Here is a 22,949-nt window from a genome sequence, read left to right as displayed (position 1 = left end):
TTGGTTAAGCATTCAACTTCGGTCCAGGTCATGATCTCACGGTTTGTGGGTTCAACCCCCATGTTGGGCTCTGTGCTGACAGCAGAACCTGGAACCTATTTGAGATTCTGTGTCTCCTTTCTCTGTCCCTCCCTCACTTGTGCTCCATCTCTCTCTCTCAAAAATACACAAAAATTTAAAAGTTAAAAAAAAGTTTTAATAAAAGAAGTGAGAAAGAGGCTAAGCAAGGTTTCCATGAAGTGGGAATACAGATTATAATTAAACCTGAAACTAGCATCTGTGTTTCCAAGGATAGGATACAAGGTGGCAAGAGAGCTGGAACAGATTACTGAGAATCATGTAGACCAAACCAATAACAAGTTTGAATGTTATCTTACCAGGAATGGTAACATGATCAGATTTTTATTTCAGAAAAAGCCCCTATTTTTGAGTGGATAGATTGATGGAGTAAACTACTGAAGACATAAATATAATTTTTCAAAATTGCTTGGCTGAGAGATGGTGAGGATTCTGGATTAAGTCAAAACAAGTTCAGTTTAAGGATTTTAGTTTTACTGTTTTAAGATTGAAATTTCAATACGGCCTCTGGTGAATAGGTTTGTGTTGTTTTCTTCTTTTTGTGGTAGTGGTGGTGTTTGGTTTAGTTTGGTTTGGTTTGGTTTGGTATATATAACTCTGAATCTTAGGGACAGATCCAGAAGAGAGAACTAGATTTAAAGCCAAAAGAAGTCGTGGGTATGAATGACATTACTTGGAGAGAATGTACAAGATGAGAAGAGAAAACAATGGAGACAAGAAGTAGTACTGGTAAAAACCAAACTTTTGGGGGCAGAGGAATAAACCTAGCAAGGAAGACTGAGATAGATGGTCAAAGCCTTGGTAATCAGGAGAGAATAGTATCTCAGCAAACAAAAGAAGCAGGGAATTTAAGAACAAAAAGGTTGTAGTCAACTATACCAATTTCCGTAAAAAGACCAAGTAAAATGAAGGCTGATCTGCCAAGATATTAGATGGAAGCTATTGAAGAACAGAATGTAAAATAATTTTGAGGATAGCATGTTGGATAGATTGGTTATGATAAATATCAAAGTCCTCAATGAGTAATGTGAGCAGTAAATTGACATTGTATCAGACAATATAAACCTCAGAAGCAGAACTGTTATTTAGAGTTGAAAACAAATGGTTAGTAACTTGGAATGGAGAACCAGGATAAACACAATATTGCCTTTTATAACTGGTATAACAGAATACTGGGTATTTGCATAAAAGCATGAATAATGAAGAAATGCCTGGGAAAGTATAGATCCTCCTTGACTTACAGTGGTGTTATATCCCAATAAATCTATACTAAGTTGAAGATATCCTAAGTAAAAAATTCATTTAATACACCTATACTACCAAACATCATAACTTAGCTTAGCCTACCTTAAACATGCTCAGAACACTTATTTTAGCTTACAATTGGGCAAAATCATCTAACACAAACCTTATTTTATAGTAAAGCATTGAGTATTTCATGTAATTTATTGAATTCTGTCCAAAAGTGAACAACAACAGAATGGTTGTACAGGTACAGAATGGTTTTAGGTGTACTGGTCACTTACCCTCATGATTATGTGGCTGACTGGGAGCTGCGGCTGCTATACCATACCGTATCATGCCATATACTGCCAGTCCAGGAAAAGATCAAAAATCAAAATACGAAGTACAGTTTCTTTTTTTTTTTTTAATTTTTTTATTGTTTTATTTATTTCTAGGAGAGAGAGAGAGACAGCGTGAGCAGGGGAGGGTCAGAGAGAGAGGGAGTCACAGACTGAAACAGGCTTCAGGCTCTGAGCTGGCAGTCAGCACAGAGCTCGACGTGGGGCTCGAACCCACGAACCGCAAGATCATGACCTAAGCGAAAGTCGGATGCTTAACCGACTAAGCCACCCAGGCGCCCCACGAAGTACAGTTTCTACTGAATGTAGAATACTCTTGCACCATCATAAAATCAAAAAGAAAACAACAGAAAAATGTAAGTTGAACCATGTTAAGTCAGGGATCGCTGTAGTATGTTTCTGCTAAGGACAGAATATGGAAGCACCAATAAGTAAAGAGATTGAAGATATTGGACATTATTTTTCTATAAGATAAGAGCTCAAAAGCAAGATAGTTTTAAGGATGTTCTGCTTAGGGAGCACTTTCCAAGCCCATTTTAGAAGAAAGGGCATGTCTTGAAGGTACTGGGACCTCCTGGTCTCTAATGCCACCCTGAGCACAACTCCATTGCTTAAAGTTATGCTGACATAATACCCACAATGATAGTAACAATATCCCATCATAATCAAATCTGACCAGGAGGTACTGTTACCTACTTAGATAAAAGTAGAAATTTCAAAAGAGATTAAAGGCCACAAAATGGAAATTATTCAGACTCACAGCATCTTATAACCCACAGCCCAAGCAACATGCTTTGTCAAATTGGAAGGTACCCAAGACAGAAGAACTGTGGCTTTACATGTGGTTAAAGGAATTGTAATGAGGAGTATAAGGAGTTCTAGCACAACATTATATTCTATTTAGGACATCAGATCTTTGGAAAAGGTGGCTAATGAATAAAAAAACACCCAAGTATTCACAGAGTGGTTTTTCTTCCTTCAGTTAATCCAACAACCATTAATTGAGCATCTCCTTCTCTTGGTACTTTGCTAGGTGCTGAATATCTTTAGATAAATATGACTCATCATCATAGAAATCTTACTTTCTACTTTATTATATTATTGGTAAAAATACTATAATGCTGATAATCTCTCAGAATCCATATCATGGGAATCTCTGGACTCCTATCAAATACTGGTCAAATAATTTGGTTGGTAATTTTGCAAGCTACACTGCCATCTATTTGCTAAAATTATAAAAGACATTCTGGATAAGCCAAAAAAAAATTCTAGTTTTATGTGAGTTGGGGCAATTATTCTCTCCGAGCTTCTTTTCACATCTTTAAAATGGGGATAACAACACTGCTTACTTCCCAGATTACTGGAATAATATAAAGGCATTTTATAAACATACAAATGTTAGTTACTGATTTTTTAAATCCAGCTACAGAGATGTGGAAAGACAAAGTTTGCCTTGTTACAGTTTCCTTTACTGACTGTGTGAAAACACATCAAAAGTCAACTATTTATTTGACATTTGCACATCATGGCTGAGCAAAGACTGAAAAACCACAGATAAAATGAATATGTTATGCTTGAATCTCCAATACATAAAAGAGGATTTAGAAAGTTTCTTTGCTTTCCTTTTATGTCAACAGATGTATGAAAAAGTCCCTAGTCTAAGAAATGAAGAACATCAGTATTCTGTTGTCTAGCAGGAAACCAGTCAACAGCGGAATAAGGAGGTTTTCCTAAATGCTACAGAGCTGTTGTTGAATCTATGGTCACGAACTAACCACTCTGTAGAAAAAGCCCCCATGGACAAAATTTGAGTAAATAAGCAGTATCACAAAAAGAGAGTAAAGTGGAAATTTGGTAGTTTAAAAATTTGGATCAGGAGTAAGATAGTTAAAATTTAATGTCCATTAAAAATGAAAGTGATAGGATTGGTGAGGGTCAGTCTCTCAGTATAAAACACTTCCTCATGAATTCTGACCATTTTCATTTTTTCATGATTTACTGAATTTATGTGGTTTTACTTCTTTTCTTTCCCTCAAGTTGGGGATTGATTCAAAGGTGCAGTCAAATAATTAACTCTATGAGGACTGAATTCATCAGACATACTTGTAAATAATTCAAAGAATAAGAAATGATAACTTCCCCATATCTAATTTTATCAGTCTTAAAAAGGTTTAATACCTTTTTGCTTAATATAATTGAATGTGTTCAATTGCTACTTGACCAAACCCAACATGAGTTTTCCAGGACTTTAAAAGCATTCAAAATCTCTAATATGAATTTCCTTGTAAAGAAATAGCTTTTATAATTCTCTCAATTCTTAAGCCCTCAAAAGTGTTTAACAAGAAAGACAAAACATTCGGGGTGCCTGGGTGGCTTAGTCGGTTAAGTGTCCGACTTTCGCTTAGGTCATGATCTCACGGTTCCTGAGTTCGAGCCCCGCGTCGGGCTCTGTGCTGACTGCCAGCTCAGAGCCTGGAGCCTATTTCAGAGTCTGTGTCTCCCTCTCTCTCTGACCCTCCCCTGCTCACGCTGTCTGTCTCTCTCTCTCCTAGAAATAAATAAAAATATAAAAAAAAAAGAAAGACAAAACATTCATGTGATGTAAAAGGAATAGCTCGATATTAATGTTAGTGCCCTACAAGAAAATAAATACTCATGCTTCTGAATAATCTAAACAGTAATTTTCAAAGTTTGTTTATAGCAGGACAATTCACACTTTCAAAACAAATGTTACACCAAAGCTTTATGTATAAAGCAGATAATACTGGAACTGTTCTCACTAAAGAGAAGATGGGGCCAGAATGTTGCTCTCCAAAGCACTAATGCATGCTCCTTGGCCTCCAAAAACAGGTGGAAAGAAATGACTTAAATCCCAGCAGTGCCACAGTCACCCACTCTTAGGTCCTGTCTCAGTCTGTTTAGCCTGCCTTAATAAAATATCATAGATTAGGAGGCTTATAAATCGAAATTTACCTCTCATAGTTCTGGAGACTGATAAGTCCAAGATCAAGGTACATGCGGATTCTTTGTGTTGTGTGGTGAGAGCCCATGTCCTGGCTCCTAGATGGCTGTCTTCTTGTAATGTCCTCATAGGGTAGAATGGGCAAGAGAACTCTCTGGAGTCTTTTTCATAAAGGCACTAATCTTATTCATGAAGTCTCCACTCTATGACCTAATACCTTCCAAAGCCTTCACCTCCAATAATCATCCACACAGGATTAGAGGAATAGGTTTACACATATAAATTTTGAGAGGACACTAACATTTAGTCTATAGGTGGTTCTAATCATACTTTCACCATTAGTGGTAGTTTTATACCTTCTCCTAGGACTTAGTGTCTCCATCTAAAAATGGAGATAAATTGGGGCGCCTGGGTGGCTTAGTCGGTTAAGCGTCCGACTTTCGCTTAGGTCATGATCTCGCGGTTCGTGGGTTCAAGCCCCGCGTCGGGCTCTGTGCTGACTGCCAGCTCAGAGCCTGGAGCCTGTTTCAGAGTCTGTGATTCCCTCTCTCTCTGACCCTCCCCTGCTCACGCTGTTTGTCTCTCTCTCTCCTAGAAATAAAAAAAAAAAAATTTTAAAAATGGAGATAAATTTACTTCCCACAGTGGTTATACAATTCTAACATTTTTTTTTTTTTTGAGAGAGAGCGAAAGCAGGGAAAGGAAAGAGGGAGATGGAGAGAGAATCTTAAGCAGGCTCCACACCCAGTACAGAGCCTTACACAAGTCTCAATCTCACAATTGTGAAAGCATGACTTGAGCTTAAATCAATAGTTGGACGCTTAACTGATTGAATCATCCAGGCACTCCTATACAATTTTAAATAAGCTAATGTAAATAAATCTGAAATTATTGCCAGAGTCCCTGCTCTTAAGGAAAGACAGTCTAAAAGAGTTGGTAGCCTTTCTCAGACAGTTTCCCTTCTACATAACTGTCAATATCTATAGCAGTGAATCTCAGGTAGAAAGACCTGGCCTCCTCAAAGGTTTGTAATCCACTAACTGCCAGAGGAGAATTCTTGGGATGGACTTTCATGTGGACAAATAAATTCACACAGAGTAGTGCAGAGATGTTAAGATGGTGAATGTGACTTCCCTGACCTAGGATCAAAGCAACCAGTGGGATCTAGAATAGTTGCCAGCTTCCTAGATTAGAATGGGAGAAACAGTGGTGGCATTCTGTAGCAAGAAATTTCTACTAAGGACAAGAGTGGTTGTTCAGAGGAAAGAAATGAAAAGAGAAGAGATTTGGAGGTGGAAGTTATGTTGAGCATGGAAAAGACTGCGAAAATTGGAATCGGGAAGTGTTCATGCGTCATATGATCCACCAGAAATACAATCTAGTGAGGCAAATCCACCAAAATATTATTGATTTGTCCCAAGTTGATCTCAAGTGGTGGAACCATAGGAAGGAAACACAAATGGAAAAGAATGGTGTTCCTGACAGAGATAAATGACTTGTATGTCTAAGATCTGTCCACTGTCATTTCTTTGTCCTTGGCCTTCAGTCCCTCCAGTCTGGGATATTTTGTCCCTTCTTGAAGAGTAGACTCTACATGGATATTTCTCAACTTTTGTGGTTTCCAATTAAAGATGTCTGTTAATTCTTGATTATGTTTTCTTGACATCATTTAAAGTTTGTCTCCTTCAGCAATAAACCCTTTATATTTCTTGTTTGATTAAGCAATCTTTCTAGAAATTCCCTTTTATGACACGTGTGCTATATTACTTTTGAAATGCAAATATTTACTTGATAAATGTTGAAAGGCATAAAACTTAAAAAGAAAATGACAAGTTCAGATTTAAATAAAATAAATACAGCCATCTGACTCATGATTCCTAAGAAATACAAATACCTTTTTATAGTTGTGACATCACAGAGAGATATTTATTTGAAAATTACTCAGCTTCCCTTTTTCCCAAAAAGCTGGTGTTATTTCCAAATCAAAATGTCTCAATATCCTGAACAAAATAACTGGAAGTCAAGAAATCAATTTTGTCTCTAATTTATAAGTTTTTTATAAACAATTACTTAAGCTTTGTTCCAGAAACAGCAAAAATCATTGGTGAAATGCATTTTATATAAGCAAACTAAATATTCTGCAGAAACTGACTGGTAAGTTCCTATATTCTGGCAAATGAAGCACCAAGCATCTCTCAAAAGATCAGAACCCTAAATCTATATTTTAAAAAAGTATAAGAAGGCATGTTTCAGAGCTGTGATAAAGAGTAGCTAGTTATTGTATGATGGTTAAATTCTTTGATTTTGGAGGGGCACCTGGGTGGCTCAGTCTGTTAAGCGTCCGACTTAGGCTTAGGTCATGATCTCACAGTTTGTGGGTTCGAGTCCCGCATTGGGCTCTGTGTTGACAGCTCAGAGCCTAGAGCCCGCTTCAGATTCTGTATCTCCCTCTCTTCTCACCTTCCCCTGCTCACGTTGTCTCTCTCTCTCTCTCTCAGAAATAAATAAAACTTTAAGTGAATAAGCAATCTTTGATTTTGGAAAAGAAGAATGAAAGTGAGGGGTTTATCTATTTTATATTAAAACATGTAAAGCTACAATAACTAAAACAAAAATAGTATACAAGTTAACTGAGTCTAACTCTCCACTGCCCAGGTGGTATAATGGTTATGTGAGCAGACACTGATTTGGGGCAATTAAAATCCTGGCTTGCTGTGTTACAAACTGAGAAACACAGGGCAAGTTATCACATCTTAAATTTTAGTGTCCTCATCTGTCAGCCGGATGATAATTAAGACTTAAAGGCAAAGAATAAGGAATAATATTTATAAAGTACCAGGCAAAAATTAAAACTAAATAAATATTAGTTGTGATATTATTATACCTCATAAGTTAAGTGAAAAGAAAAAAAAATTTACACTAATAAGAAAGGGATGGTTCTCAAAAGCAAATGACACTAGCAAATGTTGTCTGAGAATATACTTAGATCCATGCTTCACAATAACCACCAAAATGAACTCAAAATTGCTAAAAATAATTTCAGGAGAAATGTAAAGAATTTTAGGTAAATATTTATCTAATATTGGGATGGAGAGCTATGTCTAAAAAGAATGAAAGAAATCAGAAAAAGTATATAGCTTCAGTATAATTTAAAAAACTATCATGAAAACATTAAAAGACAAAAAAGTTTACTGAAAATATTTACCACAAATATAAAGTGGAACAAGTCATTATTTTTAATGTCTAATACATACTAATATGTCAATGGGAATACAAACACCCCAAAAGAAATATAGCCAATAGCAAAGAAAAATAATTCACAAAAATAGTAACCACATGAGGTCTAACATATATGTGTAAAAATTATTAATTAGTAATCAAAGAAATTTACTAGTAAATGAAATCTCTACGTTTAAGGATCAAAGATGTTCCATTTTACATTTATCAGCATGATAAATTAATTTTGTGAATTTTTTGTTTATTCATGAGAATATTTAATTCTGGTAAGGGTTTTGGAGATTTCTAGTTAAAATGGCAAGTGAACGTTTTCTGGTTATGCATCAAGAACTTGAAATAGTTCATACTCCTTTAAGAATCTAGCCTGAGGAAAACATGAACACACTGATGGTTTTGTGCATGGTTGGTCTCCCAAGCATTAGGTCCAAGCCCAAAATCTCAGAAGCAACCAAAGCAGTGTTTCTCAGCCCTTTTCACATCAAACCAAACGTAGAAAATAACACTTGTACAACACACAGTGGAGCATGGAATAGTCTGTTTGCAGCTGAATGGGCCTCAAAACAGTTACTAGGAGGCTGGAATGCCTGGGTCCCAACATATCTGTCAGCAGTTCACCAACCTGGGACAAACTAGTTGGGCATAACCAGCCTAAAAATCTAACATTAAATTAAATAGAACAGCTCTGTGTTACGGTTTGACACTAAAATTAAATTCTTAAACTTTATAAAGATAAAGACATATGGTCTAATTGATACTAAAACCTAAAACCGGTAAGGAGAGGGGCGCCTGTGGGGCTCAGTCTGTTAGGCATCTGACTTGATTGGCTCAGGTCATGATTTCACAGTTTACTAGTTCAAGCCCTGCATCAGGTTCTGTGCTGGAGCTTGCTTCAGATTCTGTGTGTGTCTCTCTCTCTGTCTTCCCCCTCTCGTTCTCTCTCTCTCAAAAATGAATAAACATTAAAAAAATTTTAAAACAGGTAAGGATACACTAATATACAGTTATTAAAATTAGGTTTACAAGGAATTTTAGGTGAGACTATTGTCATTATGTTATGTAAAGAGATGAAGAATGTAAAGTTGCTCATTGACTACAGTCCTATTATGATATGACATGTTTACCCATATACGTGCTTAACAATACTGGAAAATTAAATGTGATAATTCATCTTTTTATGTTATGGTTTTTGGATTTTAAGTTATATTCTTTACTGGGTTTTCCAAAATTTATACAATAAATAGTATTATATTTTTGTAATAAAAAGAAACAAATTCGAAGTAAATAAAACTGTAACAGAGATGCCAGAAAGTTAAAACAAATTGTAGCTGAAAAATATTTTCCACATTGAATGCTGATATTGATGTTCATATTTTACTAACATTTGGAAATCTCTTTAAAAATCTGTGATGCTTGGAAAAGAAGAAAAAGAGTCCACTGTATTAAAAAAGGATGGTCATTCAGTATGACCCAACAGTCAAGATCCTTTCAAACATAATTCCTAAAATAATTTTTTTCTAATGCTTTTAAAATATATCTCATGTTAGATCAACATAATAGCAAAATATATAGTATTTTTTCAGTTTGAGTCAGCACATTCCCGAGTCTCAGACTTTATATGTGACCACTTCTTATAATAGGTAAAAAAAAAAAAGACCTTGGTAAGATCACTGTGGTTCACAGGGAAAGGAAGCCCACAGATGTTTAAACTTTCATAGGAAGTAGTTTGCATCCATAGTCTATGTAGTTTTCTTAGTTGAAGAAGAAGATGACGTGTAAAGGAAAACCTCTTTGTGGGGATCTTCCTGTTTTTCATCTCCACTAAGTGACTGAATATTAACTTAATATGTTTCACACAAAATAGGCCATTTCAGCACACGCCCTGCACATTTCCTAATCAGAGTATATATAGGGCTTTTACCTCACTACACAAACATAATCCATACTGCTTTTCTTCCTCTTCATTCTGTTTACATACCAATAAAATGAATTTTTCAGTAGCTGGCAATCATTTTAATAAAGAATTAGCAAATATCATATGTTTGCATGTATTAGGAGGATTAGGAACTTAACGGAGGACCATGGGGGAGAAGAAGGGGGGAAATGGTGGGGGAGAGGGAGATAGGCAAACCATGAGAGACTCTTGAATGCTGAGAACAAACTAAGGACTGATGGGTGTGGGGGGGGAAGGGGGAGATGGGCATGGAGGGGGGCACTTGTGAGGATGAGCACTGGGTGTTATATGGAAACCAACGTGACAATAAACTATTTGTAAATTAATTAATTAATTAATTAATTAAATTTTTAAAAAAGTGAGTTGGATAATGCTAAGCAAAATAAGTCAGTTAGAAAAAGACAAATAGCATATGACTTTTTGTGATGAGTATTGGGTATTGAATGGAAGTGTTAAACCACTAACTTGTACACCTGAAACTAACATTACACTGTATGCTAAAGGTGCTGTAATTAATGAAGTAAAATGAAAAAAAATGAAAAAAATAAATAATAAAAAAAAGAATTAGCAATAGTTATCTAACTTGAGAATAAAAAAATATGCCTTTAATCTCTCTGGGTTTTGATTTAAGTATGGTAAATTTCTAAACTGCGTCATCTTTTCCCTGTATATATGTTGTCTCATCGTTGTAGACTATTCCTCCCTTTGGCTGCTGATTTATAATGTCGGCTCTCTCATATAGCAAATTCTATATTGTTGTGAGTCTTTTGGGCTCTCTATTCAGTTCCATTGGTCCCCTTGTCTATTCCTGAACCAATAGTTAATTCTGATGTTGCAAGTCAACTCTCCTCATTCTTTTCTCTCAATATCATCTTTGGCATTTGGGCCTTGTATTTCCTCTATGCATTTTAGAATGAACCTATGAAATTATAAAAATTACAGGTGAGATTTTGAAGTTGCATTAGTGTGAAAAAATTTGAGAAAATTGCTATTTTTATAGCATCTTCTCACTCAATATTATATATATATTTAGGTCACTTTTATATCTTTTAGTAAAGTTATATCTTTTTTTCTATGTAGATGTTACATTTAGAGTTATTTCTAGATACTTTATAAATTACTCTCACCCTAAAAAAAAGGATCATCAATAAATTCAAAATACTGAAAATTCCAAAATGCATGTTCTCTTTTGCCCATCATATTTATAAGAATTGTGGACTCATCAAGATTTGGGAGCTCAGGACATTAATAGCATGCTGTCATACATATTCTTGGGTATTATTTGCTTAGAAATCAACTGTTCTTTCTCTACATTAGTGCATGTTAGATCAGTCTTCCTTCCAACTATCTCAAAAATAAAATACAGAATTTAATTGATTCTTAAGTAATTTCATAATTTTACTAAAGGAAAAACAGTGAAATTATGTAAAGAGACATTAATGACAAAAACTACAATCAATGTTTTAACAATGATTATGTCATACTTTATCACCTTAGGCCATTTTTTCCAAGGCAAATATAACATTTAGAGGTTACATTTTAAAAATTCATAGAAATTTTTAAAAAACAATATTTGCATAGATTTAGGTAAATATTTCCATCCTCAGTGTGTTAGGAATCAACAGACCTGAAATGGAAAACCCTCACTAGATTCCATAATGCAGTCAGATAACTTTCCTACTGTAGTATTTAATTTTAAGCAGTATTTTTGGTGTCCTAGATCTGTGGGTGATAAAAGCCAAACAAAATTCCACAGGCTAGAAGGAAAAAGAAATGGTACAAACCTTTGGGGTTGAGCAAAATGCGTACTAATTGTTGTTGTTTAGCAGACAATTCATTCCTACACTTAGGTGCCAGCAATTTGTCAACATTATCCTTCAAGAGAATAAATCCACACAAACTTACTACCGCTACCTGGTGAGATGATAATAAACATTCATTTCTTTTCTTTTTTACTTTGCAAGAGTACAGTTGAAATTTGTTTAGCCTTAATTTCATAAATGTTACTAGGTGTCTATTTTTCCCCCCTGGACACATAATAGGAGAAATAATTGCAACATGTTCATTAGCCAGTTCATTCAACATTGGTTTCCATCGACTAGCCATTTAAATCAATGTACGTAGAGTTATAAACCTTCCAAAATACATGTAACAATATTTGCTTAATCATGAAATTATACTTGGGTATGAAAAAGAATTTGGAAGGTGTTTTACTAGAAACATTAAAATGTCAAGTTGAGAAGAAAATGAAAAGACAAAATTTTCCTGAGGGGAGGGCTGTGTGCAGGGCAGAATATTAGTAAGAAACAAGATAGAAAATAGGAGTATCAAAATTCATAATGAAATTGTCTAAAAGTCCCCTAAATATTCTTACCTGTGGTTTATACTGGAAAGCAAGCAGTATAATTCCTGTTAAGTCTACATGATAATTTTATATCTTTCAAATGTCTATGTCCTTTTTGGCATTCCTTATGAGAGAAGAAATAAAGATCTGGGCAAGAAGAAATGGGATAAAAGGAATGCATCTCCATGCGGCACACACTATTTGGCTTGAAAACAGTGTTTTCGTTTCCTAGAGCAGAGAAATAAAAGGTATTTGTGCAAACTACATATTGCAAAGAGTCATAGGATTTTAGTGGAATTCTTCTTTTAACATAACTCCCAAGGGCACCAGGATTTATTAAAAGAAGATTCCACAATACTAATTAATGATCAGACGGGGAATAGAAATGCTGGTGGAACTCTTTGCCTACCTATGTACTTCATTGGCTGAATAAAGTGTTGATAACAAAAACTGATTCACCTAATTTTTTTCCAGTAAAATGAAATTCATTTAGAACAATGTTCTTCCTACCAAAATTCTTTCCTGAATTTTTACCTCAGTTGTATGTGTTACTGGAAGTATGTATGTGTTTATCTTCATGTCTTCCAATTATAGTTGTTATCAAAAGAGAATCATATTTACATGTAAACCCAAATATACTCTTTTTCAACTTCATATTCATGAGATATTGGGAAAATGTAGTGATGGGAATTTCAACTTCAGACAGCCAAGTCTATACCTTACTACTTGTGCAAGTATAAAGAATCAGTAAAGAGAAAGAGACAGACAAAGACAAAGAGAGACATCATCCACTTGTCTGTACAACATCACCAAACAAAACTTTTTATTTATTAACCAACAGACATTATTAGTCAAAATTAAAAGTAAGCAAGGTTTAACTCTAATTCAGATGATTCCAAGATCACCTGTGTCACTTTTGAATTACATTTGTCATGTTTTGTGAAACGTGTTATAATTTTTCCTTTCCCTTTCCTTCTTAGTCCCCCTCTAGTATTAAGATCCCCCTTCTTATCATGCTGCACTGGTTTTTCAGACTCCTTCAGTAACTAAGGACCCAAGCAAAACTAGTCTTTTATGTTCCAAACTTATTGATCCTTTCCTCTCATAAAAATCTACCCAGGGGTCACCTAGGTGGCTTGGTTGGTTAAGTGACCAACTCGGCTCAGATCATGATCTGTTTCATGAGTTTGAGCCTCGCATTGGGCTCCAGGCTATCAGCTTGGGATTCTCTTTCTGACTCTCTCTACCCCTCTCCTGCTCACACTCTCTCTATCTCTCTCAAAATAAAAAAATAAACTAAAAAAATATAAATGTTATTAAAAATCTACCTGTCATGATCCAGTACCTCAAACTTCTACTTTTATACTATCTACTTAATCTAATGAATAATTCTACCTTTGATATTGGTGACTGATAAGGGCCTAATATTTATCTTTTCTATATTACATGTGCTATTTAATAGTGACCCTAGAGACTTAGTAACTGTACCGACCCAACAAATTCCTTGAGAGTTCGAAGCACTGGGAAATATGGGTTTTAGTTCTGCCCTGTCTATGTGACATGTGACAAATGACCAGATCAGGATACTCACCTAAAATGTAGAGTACTACTGATTTCACTGAAGGGTTGTCAAGCCTAGGTACATAAGGACTTGCAAAAATTCAGAGATGATTGATACTATGTAAAAATGTTTAACAGTTAAAAATGTTGTAGAAAATGTTCATAGCAGCACTCTCCACAATAGCTAAAACATGGAAAGAGCCTAAGTGTCCATCAACAGATGAATGGATCAAGAAGATGTGGTTTATCTATACCATGGAATACTACATGGCAATGAGAAACAATGAAATCTGGCCATGTGTAGCAACATGGATGGACCTTGAGGGTGTTATGCTGAGCGAAATAAGTCAGGCAGAGAAGGACAAATATCATATGTGTGCACGTATAGGAGGATTAGGAGGAACTTGACGGAGGAACAAGGGGGAGAAGAAGGGCGGAAATGGTGGGGGAAAGGGAGAGAGGCAAACCATGAGAGACTCTTGAATGCTGACAAAAACTGAGGACTGATGGATGTGGGGGGAAGGGGGGGATGGGCATGGAGGAGGGCACTTTGGGGATGAGCACTGAGTGTTATGTAGAAACTAATTTGACAATAAACTATTTGTAAAAAAAAAAATGTTGTAGAAAGATGTGGCAGTATTATTATTATTATTACTACTATCATTCTAGTTAGTTTAACAACTCATCAATATATAAAGCTCTTCACAAGGAAAATGTACTAAAAATAGAACTTTTAGTATCTCCTGAAAACTTTAGAGAAACTTTCCCTCAGGAGTCCTTTCTAAAATTTTTCTTCTACTTTAGGTAATGATGTCTAGTTACATAAAACCTTATGGGAATCTGCTTACGATGGGCAGCTCGGTATTGACTAATTGAATAAGATAAAAAAGAGATTTACAAAGACAAAAAAGTCAGTACGATGTTGAATGTTAAATGTATCTTTAAATTATCTTTTCATCTCCTCATTATGTTCATATATGTGTTTCATACTTTCAAACCAAAATTGAATTTTTAAGATTAAGAAAGATATAGACATTGTGAAATTTAAAAATCATTGATATTAAATATCCATGGATCATTGATCTAAAAAAAATATGTACTCTATTTATGAGCTTAAGGCCATAATCAGAATCTGCTTCTTGACATTTTCTTCCTAAGATTCTCTTTTTGCTGGTTCATTTTTAATAAATAGATTTATCTGACAAATCTAGCTTTAATTTTCATAACATATACATGTGCTAAGAGACATTTCAGAATGCAGAAGGAGGAAGAAGAAAGGGAAATTTCAAAAAAATGACCTGTTTATTTGGGGGAGGATAAAAATGTAAATCTAAATGTTGGCTTTACCTCATTCAAATATTCACAAAATATTTTAAACACAAGTTAAGCCACTAGGGAAAACAGTTTTCAAGAGTCTTTTACCTACTTAATAACCAATACCCAACATGGAAAGTTAGCAAATAAGACAGCATGTGTTGAAACTACTCTAGATGGATTTCAACATTTGTGGCATGTTTATATTTTTACAGGATGTGACTCAAAATTTGCTTTGAAGTATTTTTCATTTCTTACGGTAATAATGAAAAAAGTTCGCTTTCCTTCCAATTCTCCATTAATATTTAGATAAAGCCACAATTTTCTCTTTGATTTACCAAAAATACAATCTAAAAAAATATTACTTAGGGAATTTGCTTCTAGATTATCATCTGATTTTTTTAAATCCATGTTTTCTTCATAATAAAAGCAGCTGTCATGCAGAAACTATGTTCAGTTTCCTGATATAAATTTACCCATGTATTATTTATATTCCGCATACTTCCCAAAAAGAATTAGTTATTTTGGCACTAAATAGAATTGTAGAATCTTTAAGAATCCAAAGTCTAATGGCTGATAAGTGAAAACAAGCTAAATTGGCTTAGAACAAATTTTTGTATTAGGAAAGCACTATGTGAGCACTATGAAAAGAAAGCAAAAATCCCTCACAGTCAGTTTGAAATCACTTGGGTAATAATAACCCCTTTGGGTTATTAGGCATTACTAAGCAAGCCAAATATTATGGGATAGGATCTATCTTAATTTTAGAAAGTGATTAGGAAAAGAATCTAGTGGTATTATTTTACATATGACAGAGGTACATGGACTTCGGTGAAATTCACAGATGATTAAAACCAGTGTTTGCAAAAAGTAATGAATGAAACATTGTCACCACCTGAATGATGACATGCTTTTATCACCATGAGATTATCAAGCTGAATTTTATAAATATCAGAAAGTTCCTTTTTAAAAAGTTAGTAAAACCTCCAGATTATAATCCCAAAATAGTATTTGTATCACTGCATCTCCAATGACATTTTCTGATGTGGACACACTATTCAGAACCCTGGGTTTGGTTGTGGCAGAACCAACACTTTACAGCAGAGCTTGGCAAACAAGAACATGCTCAGAGAAGCATCAGAGGGACTGAAATCTTTGAAAACTACACAATGTAAGAATTTGTTGAAAGAACAGATTGTGTTTTGGATGAAAAAAAGTCTCAGATGAGAGATGCTACCAGTTTAACTGACCTAGAGATCTAGAGATTAGTTAAGAGTAAGGAGAGATGCCTCAGAAGAAATCAATTTAAGACTCAGATCTCAGACTTTTGCCTCCAGAGCTGCAAGGAATAAATTTCTGTTGTTTAAGCCACCCAGTCTGTGGTGCTTTGTTTTGGCAACCCCAACAAGCTAATGCAGAGAATACTGTAGTGTATAAACCCAGTTTAAATGTTAAATTTAAGATGAGGCAAGACTGCATACTGATTTTTATAGCAACTCAAAATCTTTTGTAAACTTTATATTTGGAATTTACATGTAGATTTTATTTTTTATGTGTTTATTCTTTTAACACTAAATTTCATTGAAAATCTTGATTTGGCTATTGTTGAAAGTGCTGCCATGAACATTGGGGTGCATGTGCCCCTATGCATCAGTACTCCTGTATCCCTTGGGTAAATTCCTAGCAGTGCTATTGCTGGGTCTTAGGGGAGTTCTACTGTTAATTTTTTGAGGAACCTCCACACTGTTTTCCAGAGAGGCTGCACTAGTTTACATTCCCACCAACAGTGTAGGAGGGTGCTCATTTCTTCACATCCTCACCAGCATCTACAGTCTCCTGATTTGTTCATTTTAGCCACTCTGACTGGTGTGAGGTGATATCTCAGTGTGGTTTTGATTTGCATTTCCCTGATGATGAGGGACGCTGAACATCATGGAAACAGCCTAAGTGTCCATCAACTGATGAATCGATCAAGAAGATGTGGTTTATCTGTACAATGGAATACTACATGGCAATGAGAAAGAATAAAATCTGGCCATGTGTAGCAACATGGATGGAACTTGAGGGTGTTATGCTGAGAGAAATAAGTCAGGTAGAGAAAGACAGATACCATGTTTTCACTTATAGGTGGACTAGGAGAAACTTAATGAAGGACCATGGTGGAGGAGAAGGGGAAAATAGTTGGGGAGAGGGTGGGAGGCAAACCATGAGAGACTCCTGAATACTGAGAACAAACTGAGGGGTTAAGGTAGTAGGGAAGAGGGTATGAAGGGGGATAGGCATGGAGGAGGGCACTTGTTGGGATGAGCACTGAGTGTTATATGGAAACCAACTTGACAATAAACTATGAAAGAAAAAAAATGTTAAACTAATGGTTTTCTCTCAGTATACTCTATTGAAGAGACAGAGTGTAGTAAAACTATCACAAAGACTTCATGACCAGTAATAGTTAGGTTTAAGTTATATGTAAACATTCAGGATACGCAAAACATTTAATTTTTATCAAGATGTGTATAGTTCAACTTAATGAAGGTTAATATGGCAGCTCATAATCTTTTAGAATATTCATGTGCACAAACCAGCAGTTAATAATAGCAAAATGCAGTTTTTCCTAACTCATTCAAATCTTGGTCCCCAATTGCTGAAAGAGCCAAGTCCAGCCTCACTTATATACCTGTAATCAAGCTGGCCACCTACTGATACAAGAACTCATCATGACTATGTGGTATATACCACATGCACATTTGAAGATACTCCTCAATTTAAAGAATATTATTTCCAATTCTTTTTAGATTTTCCTATTAGTAATATACATTATTTTTAGGAAATAAAAATAAGTAAATGAATGTACTTACAGATCCTGTTAATTTAGATGCTTTCTCAAATTCTTCACCCTCTTCCATTAGTGCTTCTTCAGTCCTTGGTAAAGAATCTATTTTTTACAAAAAGAATGAATATATTACAGTCACATATTGCTTACTAACACTGTGATATATAAACCTATTATGAGAAAGATATTAAAATGACTGAACTGGTTGTTGGAAAATTGTAGTGTCTGTGAGCTAGAATAAAGTGTAGAATGTTATTTATTTTGCTTAAAGACAACATATGAAAAATGTTAAGTATTTCTAGCTTATAATGGCACAATGAAATAAAAAATGTGTAAGGGCTGCAGTTATGTTAGAGTGAGCTTTCTTTGGTGTATGATTCAACTCATTGTTGGAACTTTTATTTAATGTCCATTTTCTGTCTGGTAATTTTATATTTGTTTGTTTTATCTACCAACTATCTTCCCCACCCCCCCTTATTTTTGGCTACACAGTTTAAGCACCAATTTGTGTTCTCCCTATTAAATGGGATGGCAAATTATGAAAAGTTTGGAGAAAGGCACATACTAGTAAGTGGTGGTGGGTTTTCCATTTTAAGTATCAAGCAAGAATTTGTAAATACTTAGCTTGACTCGCCTTGAGGATTGCGTGAGTATTGGCTTTCAAATACATGAATAAAATGATGGCAAGCCTTTCCATATATCTACTGAGTTAAGTTAATGATAACAACAAGGATTTCTAAGGGTTATAAATAATTCTGCAATAAGAAGAGATATGTGGAGCATTAGAAAGATGTTGTGTTTTAATAACCTATTCAAATTTTTAAAATCAGTTAAGAGGAGAGTATTTTAAATCACTGGAAACTTCTAAAATTGATTTCTTATACTTATTAATATTTGAAAGAGCCATCTGAGTCCCTAAAGAAGACTTTCCTGCAGATTCACATACATATGCAGGCAGATTTTGTCTGCTGAATAAAATGTGCACTATGGGAAAAAATCAGAGCATTAAATCTTTCAAACCCTTAATGGTCACCTAAGAACAGGGAGATCGTGGAAAGCTTAGCACAAATCCATAATCATAGCTTTTGAATCATGGAGCTCTGTCTCTAATAATTCAGAGTTTTCGGTTCAATAAGAAAAATTACTACATCCCAACGCATTTAGTTTATCTAGACATAAATGTAGATTTCATTTTAGAACACAGAATTGTTCCCAACATAAAAGTAACTTTGGGAGAATGACATACTTTCTCCAGTTGTAGATAAATTTTAAAATGTTATATACTGCCCTTCCAAACAGAACAATGGCTTAAAAAAAAAGCAAATTTTTGTTGATAAAATCAGGATAGGCGATGAGAATTACACTAAGTTCAAAAATATTAATTAATTTATGAAGAATACTTGAACCTCTATCTACTAAAACCCAGTTGTAAGGGTGACAGTAGATAGATGTTGAAGTTAGAATGTATAAATTAGTATAATTTAAGTCCTGCAAAGCTGAATTGTATCCCGCATAACTGTGAGAGCAAATAATAGTGTAATTTTGATATTCACTCACTACTTTTTGTTTCACTTATGAGTTGAAATTATTATGTAAGTAGAATATTAACTTTAAATAATATTAAAATGTTCTATTCAATATTACCAAGCAAATAATTTCATGTACAGAAGAAGAAAACCAACCCTCTTGTGGATTTTTTTAAGTTAGAAATACTACACTATGAGTTCTCAAGTTCTTCTCAGTGAGTTAGTTTTAAAGAGTATTGTCATTCTGTTTGATTTTTGATGCATGTATGTATGAATCAATTCATTCATCCATTTGTGTATTGTATATTCATTTTAATTCAATAAATACATCTGTGCCAGTCATTCAACTTCATGCTTTCAAAACAAGTTGAGCAAGATAATTTTCTATGACTCTATCTCTCTTACAATATATTTGAACACCTTTATAGTATTTTTTTTTTTTTAGAAAAATAAGTACTTATAAAGGGAAGGTAGTGGTGGCTTTTTATGGTTTCACATTCTGTTCTGTTCTTGTTTTGGTTGAATTCTTCCTGGTTTTTGAGGCCACATCCAGTGAGATCTACAATATAGTGAGATCCATTCAGTTAAAGCAGTGGGACAACTGTGAAGTGCTACCAGAATATTTGCAAATTTATATATCTGACCATATTAAACAGTGTTAAGTTGAAAGGACCTGTCTAAATACTCCAAATCTAGTGCCAGAATATCAATTTAATATACCAATAGGGACAATAGACATCATGAAAATAAATTCTTAGTGTTTAATACATGGAGGAACACACTCTATTTTTTAAGTGTTCTGAGTGCACTGCTTCTTAGCAATAATTTCTGGGTACCTATGTGTAAGCTATTTTCCTCTGTATGCTCCAGAACAATTCTGTATAAAGGTCTACTTACTTACTAATAATGTATTAATGATTTTCAAAATACAAGCAATGAACTCTGAGCTTTTTTCAATCACATGGAGGGGAAAATGAGTATCTACATTTTTCAATATTAGAGGGTTTATCTTGTCTTTTTATTTTATTTTATTTATTTATTTTTTTAATGTTTTATTTATTTCTAGGAGAGAGAGACAGCGTGAGCAGGGGAGGGTCAGAGAGAGATGGAGTCACAGACTGAAACAGACTCCAGGCTCCGAGCTGGCAGTCAGCACAGAGCCCGACGCGGGGCTCGAACCCAAAAACCGCGAGATTATGACCTAAGCGAAAGTCGGAAAGTCGGACGCTTAACCGACTAAGCCACCCAGGCGCCCCTCTTGTCTTTTTATTTTAGAGAAGAAGAAACCAAAGCATAGGTAGATAAAGTAATTTTGTCAAGATCTAACAGTATCTGGCAGTTCTTGAACTAGAGGCTTAGCAAATGTGGTTGACTGGGCATGCAGGCAAGAACCTAGAAATCTATAGAGTTTATCACAATGTTTAGGGATATCCAACTTCTTCCTCTCATTAGTTTTACTTTTGCTGTTTATGTCACAACAGGTTTTTTATGCAGAAAGTTATACCTATATATAAAAATATGTATGTTTACTGAGCCAAGCTCATTTTGGATGCACCGTTGACATAAAAATCACATCAGCACATTTGGATAATGCCAAAAATATTTAATTACTGAATTTAATGATTTAACTTAAGTGGAATAGAGTGTACTGAATCAGAAACTTGTATTTTATCATTTGCTGATTAGGTCGACTAATATTTGAATGTGAAAAACTCAGGATAGAAGTAATTCAAGAGGGGCGCCTGGATGGCTTAGTCGGTTAAGTGTCCGACTTTTGCTTAGGTCATGATCTCGCGATTCGTGGGTTCGAGCCCCGCATCGGGCTCTGTGCTGACTGCCAGCTCAGAGCCTGGAGCCTGTTTCAGTCTGTGACTCCCTCTCTCTCTGACCCTCCCCTGCTCACGCTGTCTCTCTCTCTCTCTCTCCCCTAGAAATAAATAAAACATTAAAAAATTTTTTAAAAAAAGAAGTAATTCAAGAAAGGAACTTACTGAATATTTTTCCCAGTGGATGCAAATAAGTATAATCAACCACATATTAGTGCATTAATGCATCGTTAAATTTTCCAAAAATTTCAAATCCCTGCAATACTCAGTTATTATGCAAATATGATTGCTGAAGGATATATATTTCCTTGGTGGATTAGTGGACTCCAGTGGTTTTGATAAAATTAAAAAGCCAAAAATGGGCCAGTAATTAAATAATATCTGTTTTGTGTCTAGTTTTATATCAGGCATGATGGGGAACACAAGAAAACCTCAAGAAGCATATAATCCAATTGAGTGAGAAGAAAACACAAGAAGTAATTCAAAAATTATTAGGGAAAAAGGAAAACAAAACAAAACAACAACAGCATTGGTAGGGGCTGGATACCAGGGAGACTTGACATGATCTTAGAGAATAGGATCTGAATAGGCACAAGGGAGGAGAAAGAACTTACTATGAATCAAGGAAGAATGGCTTAAGTAAAGGCACACATGCAAGACTACTAGTGAGGATAAGGCAGATACTCCAACAGCTTGAGTGTCACCAAATGACCAACCTGGGTCCTCCATCTTCCTAGTACCTCCACATTGTTCAACTTTCACTGTCAGTGTTAAAGGTCTATCATGAGAGTGTGTAATCTCATTAGTACTGCAAGAGATTTGGGTATATAGAAACTATTATCATTTCTTGTATTCTGCTACATTCACATCAGTTTGTGTTCCACAGCACTTTTTGTTTTAATGCTTAGTGTTGTTAATATTTGACATATAAAAAAGTATATATAGTTGGCCTTTGAACAACATGAGTTTCGTCTACACAGGTCCACTTGCACATGGATTTCTTTCAACAAATACAGTGCAGTACTATAAATGTATTTTGCTTATGATTTTCTTAACATTCTCTTTTCTCCAGCTGACTTTATTATAAGAATATAATATATAATACATACAACATATAAAATATATGCTAATCAACTGTTTATATTATCAGTAAGGCTTCTGATCAACAGTAGGCTATTAGCAGCTAAGTTTTTAGGGAGTCAAAAGTTATATTCAGATTTTTGACTGTTCAGGAGGTCAAGCTCCCCAATCCTCATGTTGTTCAAAAGTCAATTGTATACAATATATATGTAAATATATATATATCATATTTAGGTACAAAGCACAATGATAAACACCTCAAACCCACCTCATTTCCAATAACCTACATGTGCCTGTGAGCACCTTCCTTATCCCAGCTCCCTGTTTCCCCTATCCCTTGAGGATATCCACCATTTTGAGTCTTTGATTTCCTTCTTTAAATATAGTTTTATTACTTATGTATATTTTCCTAAAGAATATGTTATTTAGATTTGCTACTTTTGAGCTTTACAAAAATGGCACTCTATAACTTGCTTTTGTTCAATCAATATTATGCTTTTAAGACTCATTCAGTTGTGAGCCGTGACTGGCCCATATTAAACTGGAGGACCCACTGTAATTTTCAGGTCAGTTGCTTTAAATCAGATATGGTGAGAGTATTTATACCATGGAAAACATCAATCTCTACAAATCAGGGCTTTCTTTCTCAAAGTAAGAG

General features: G+C 34.8%; 1 protein-coding gene across 1 annotated transcript in view; it reads right to left on the bottom strand.

The window, feature by feature from the left end:
* The window catches only part of CUNH8orf34 (chromosome unknown C8orf34 homolog), a 396,548-nt gene that overhangs the window by 68,092 nt on the left and 305,507 nt on the right, over positions 1 to 22,949 (bottom strand). The window contains 1 exon segment of the mRNA XM_039216922.1: positions 17,885 to 17,961. Within this exon segment, the coding sequence (XP_039072853.1) occupies positions 17,885 to 17,961 (77 nt within the window).

This window comes from Hyaena hyaena, unplaced genomic scaffold, assembly GCF_003009895.1.
Source record: "Hyaena hyaena isolate Hyena2069 unplaced genomic scaffold, ASM300989v1 scaffold_660, whole genome shotgun sequence".
Taxonomy (NCBI): Eukaryota; Metazoa; Chordata; class Mammalia; order Carnivora; family Hyaenidae; genus Hyaena; species Hyaena hyaena.
Note: the sequence above shows the minus strand (reverse complement) of the source record. Positions and strands in the feature narration are given on the sequence as shown.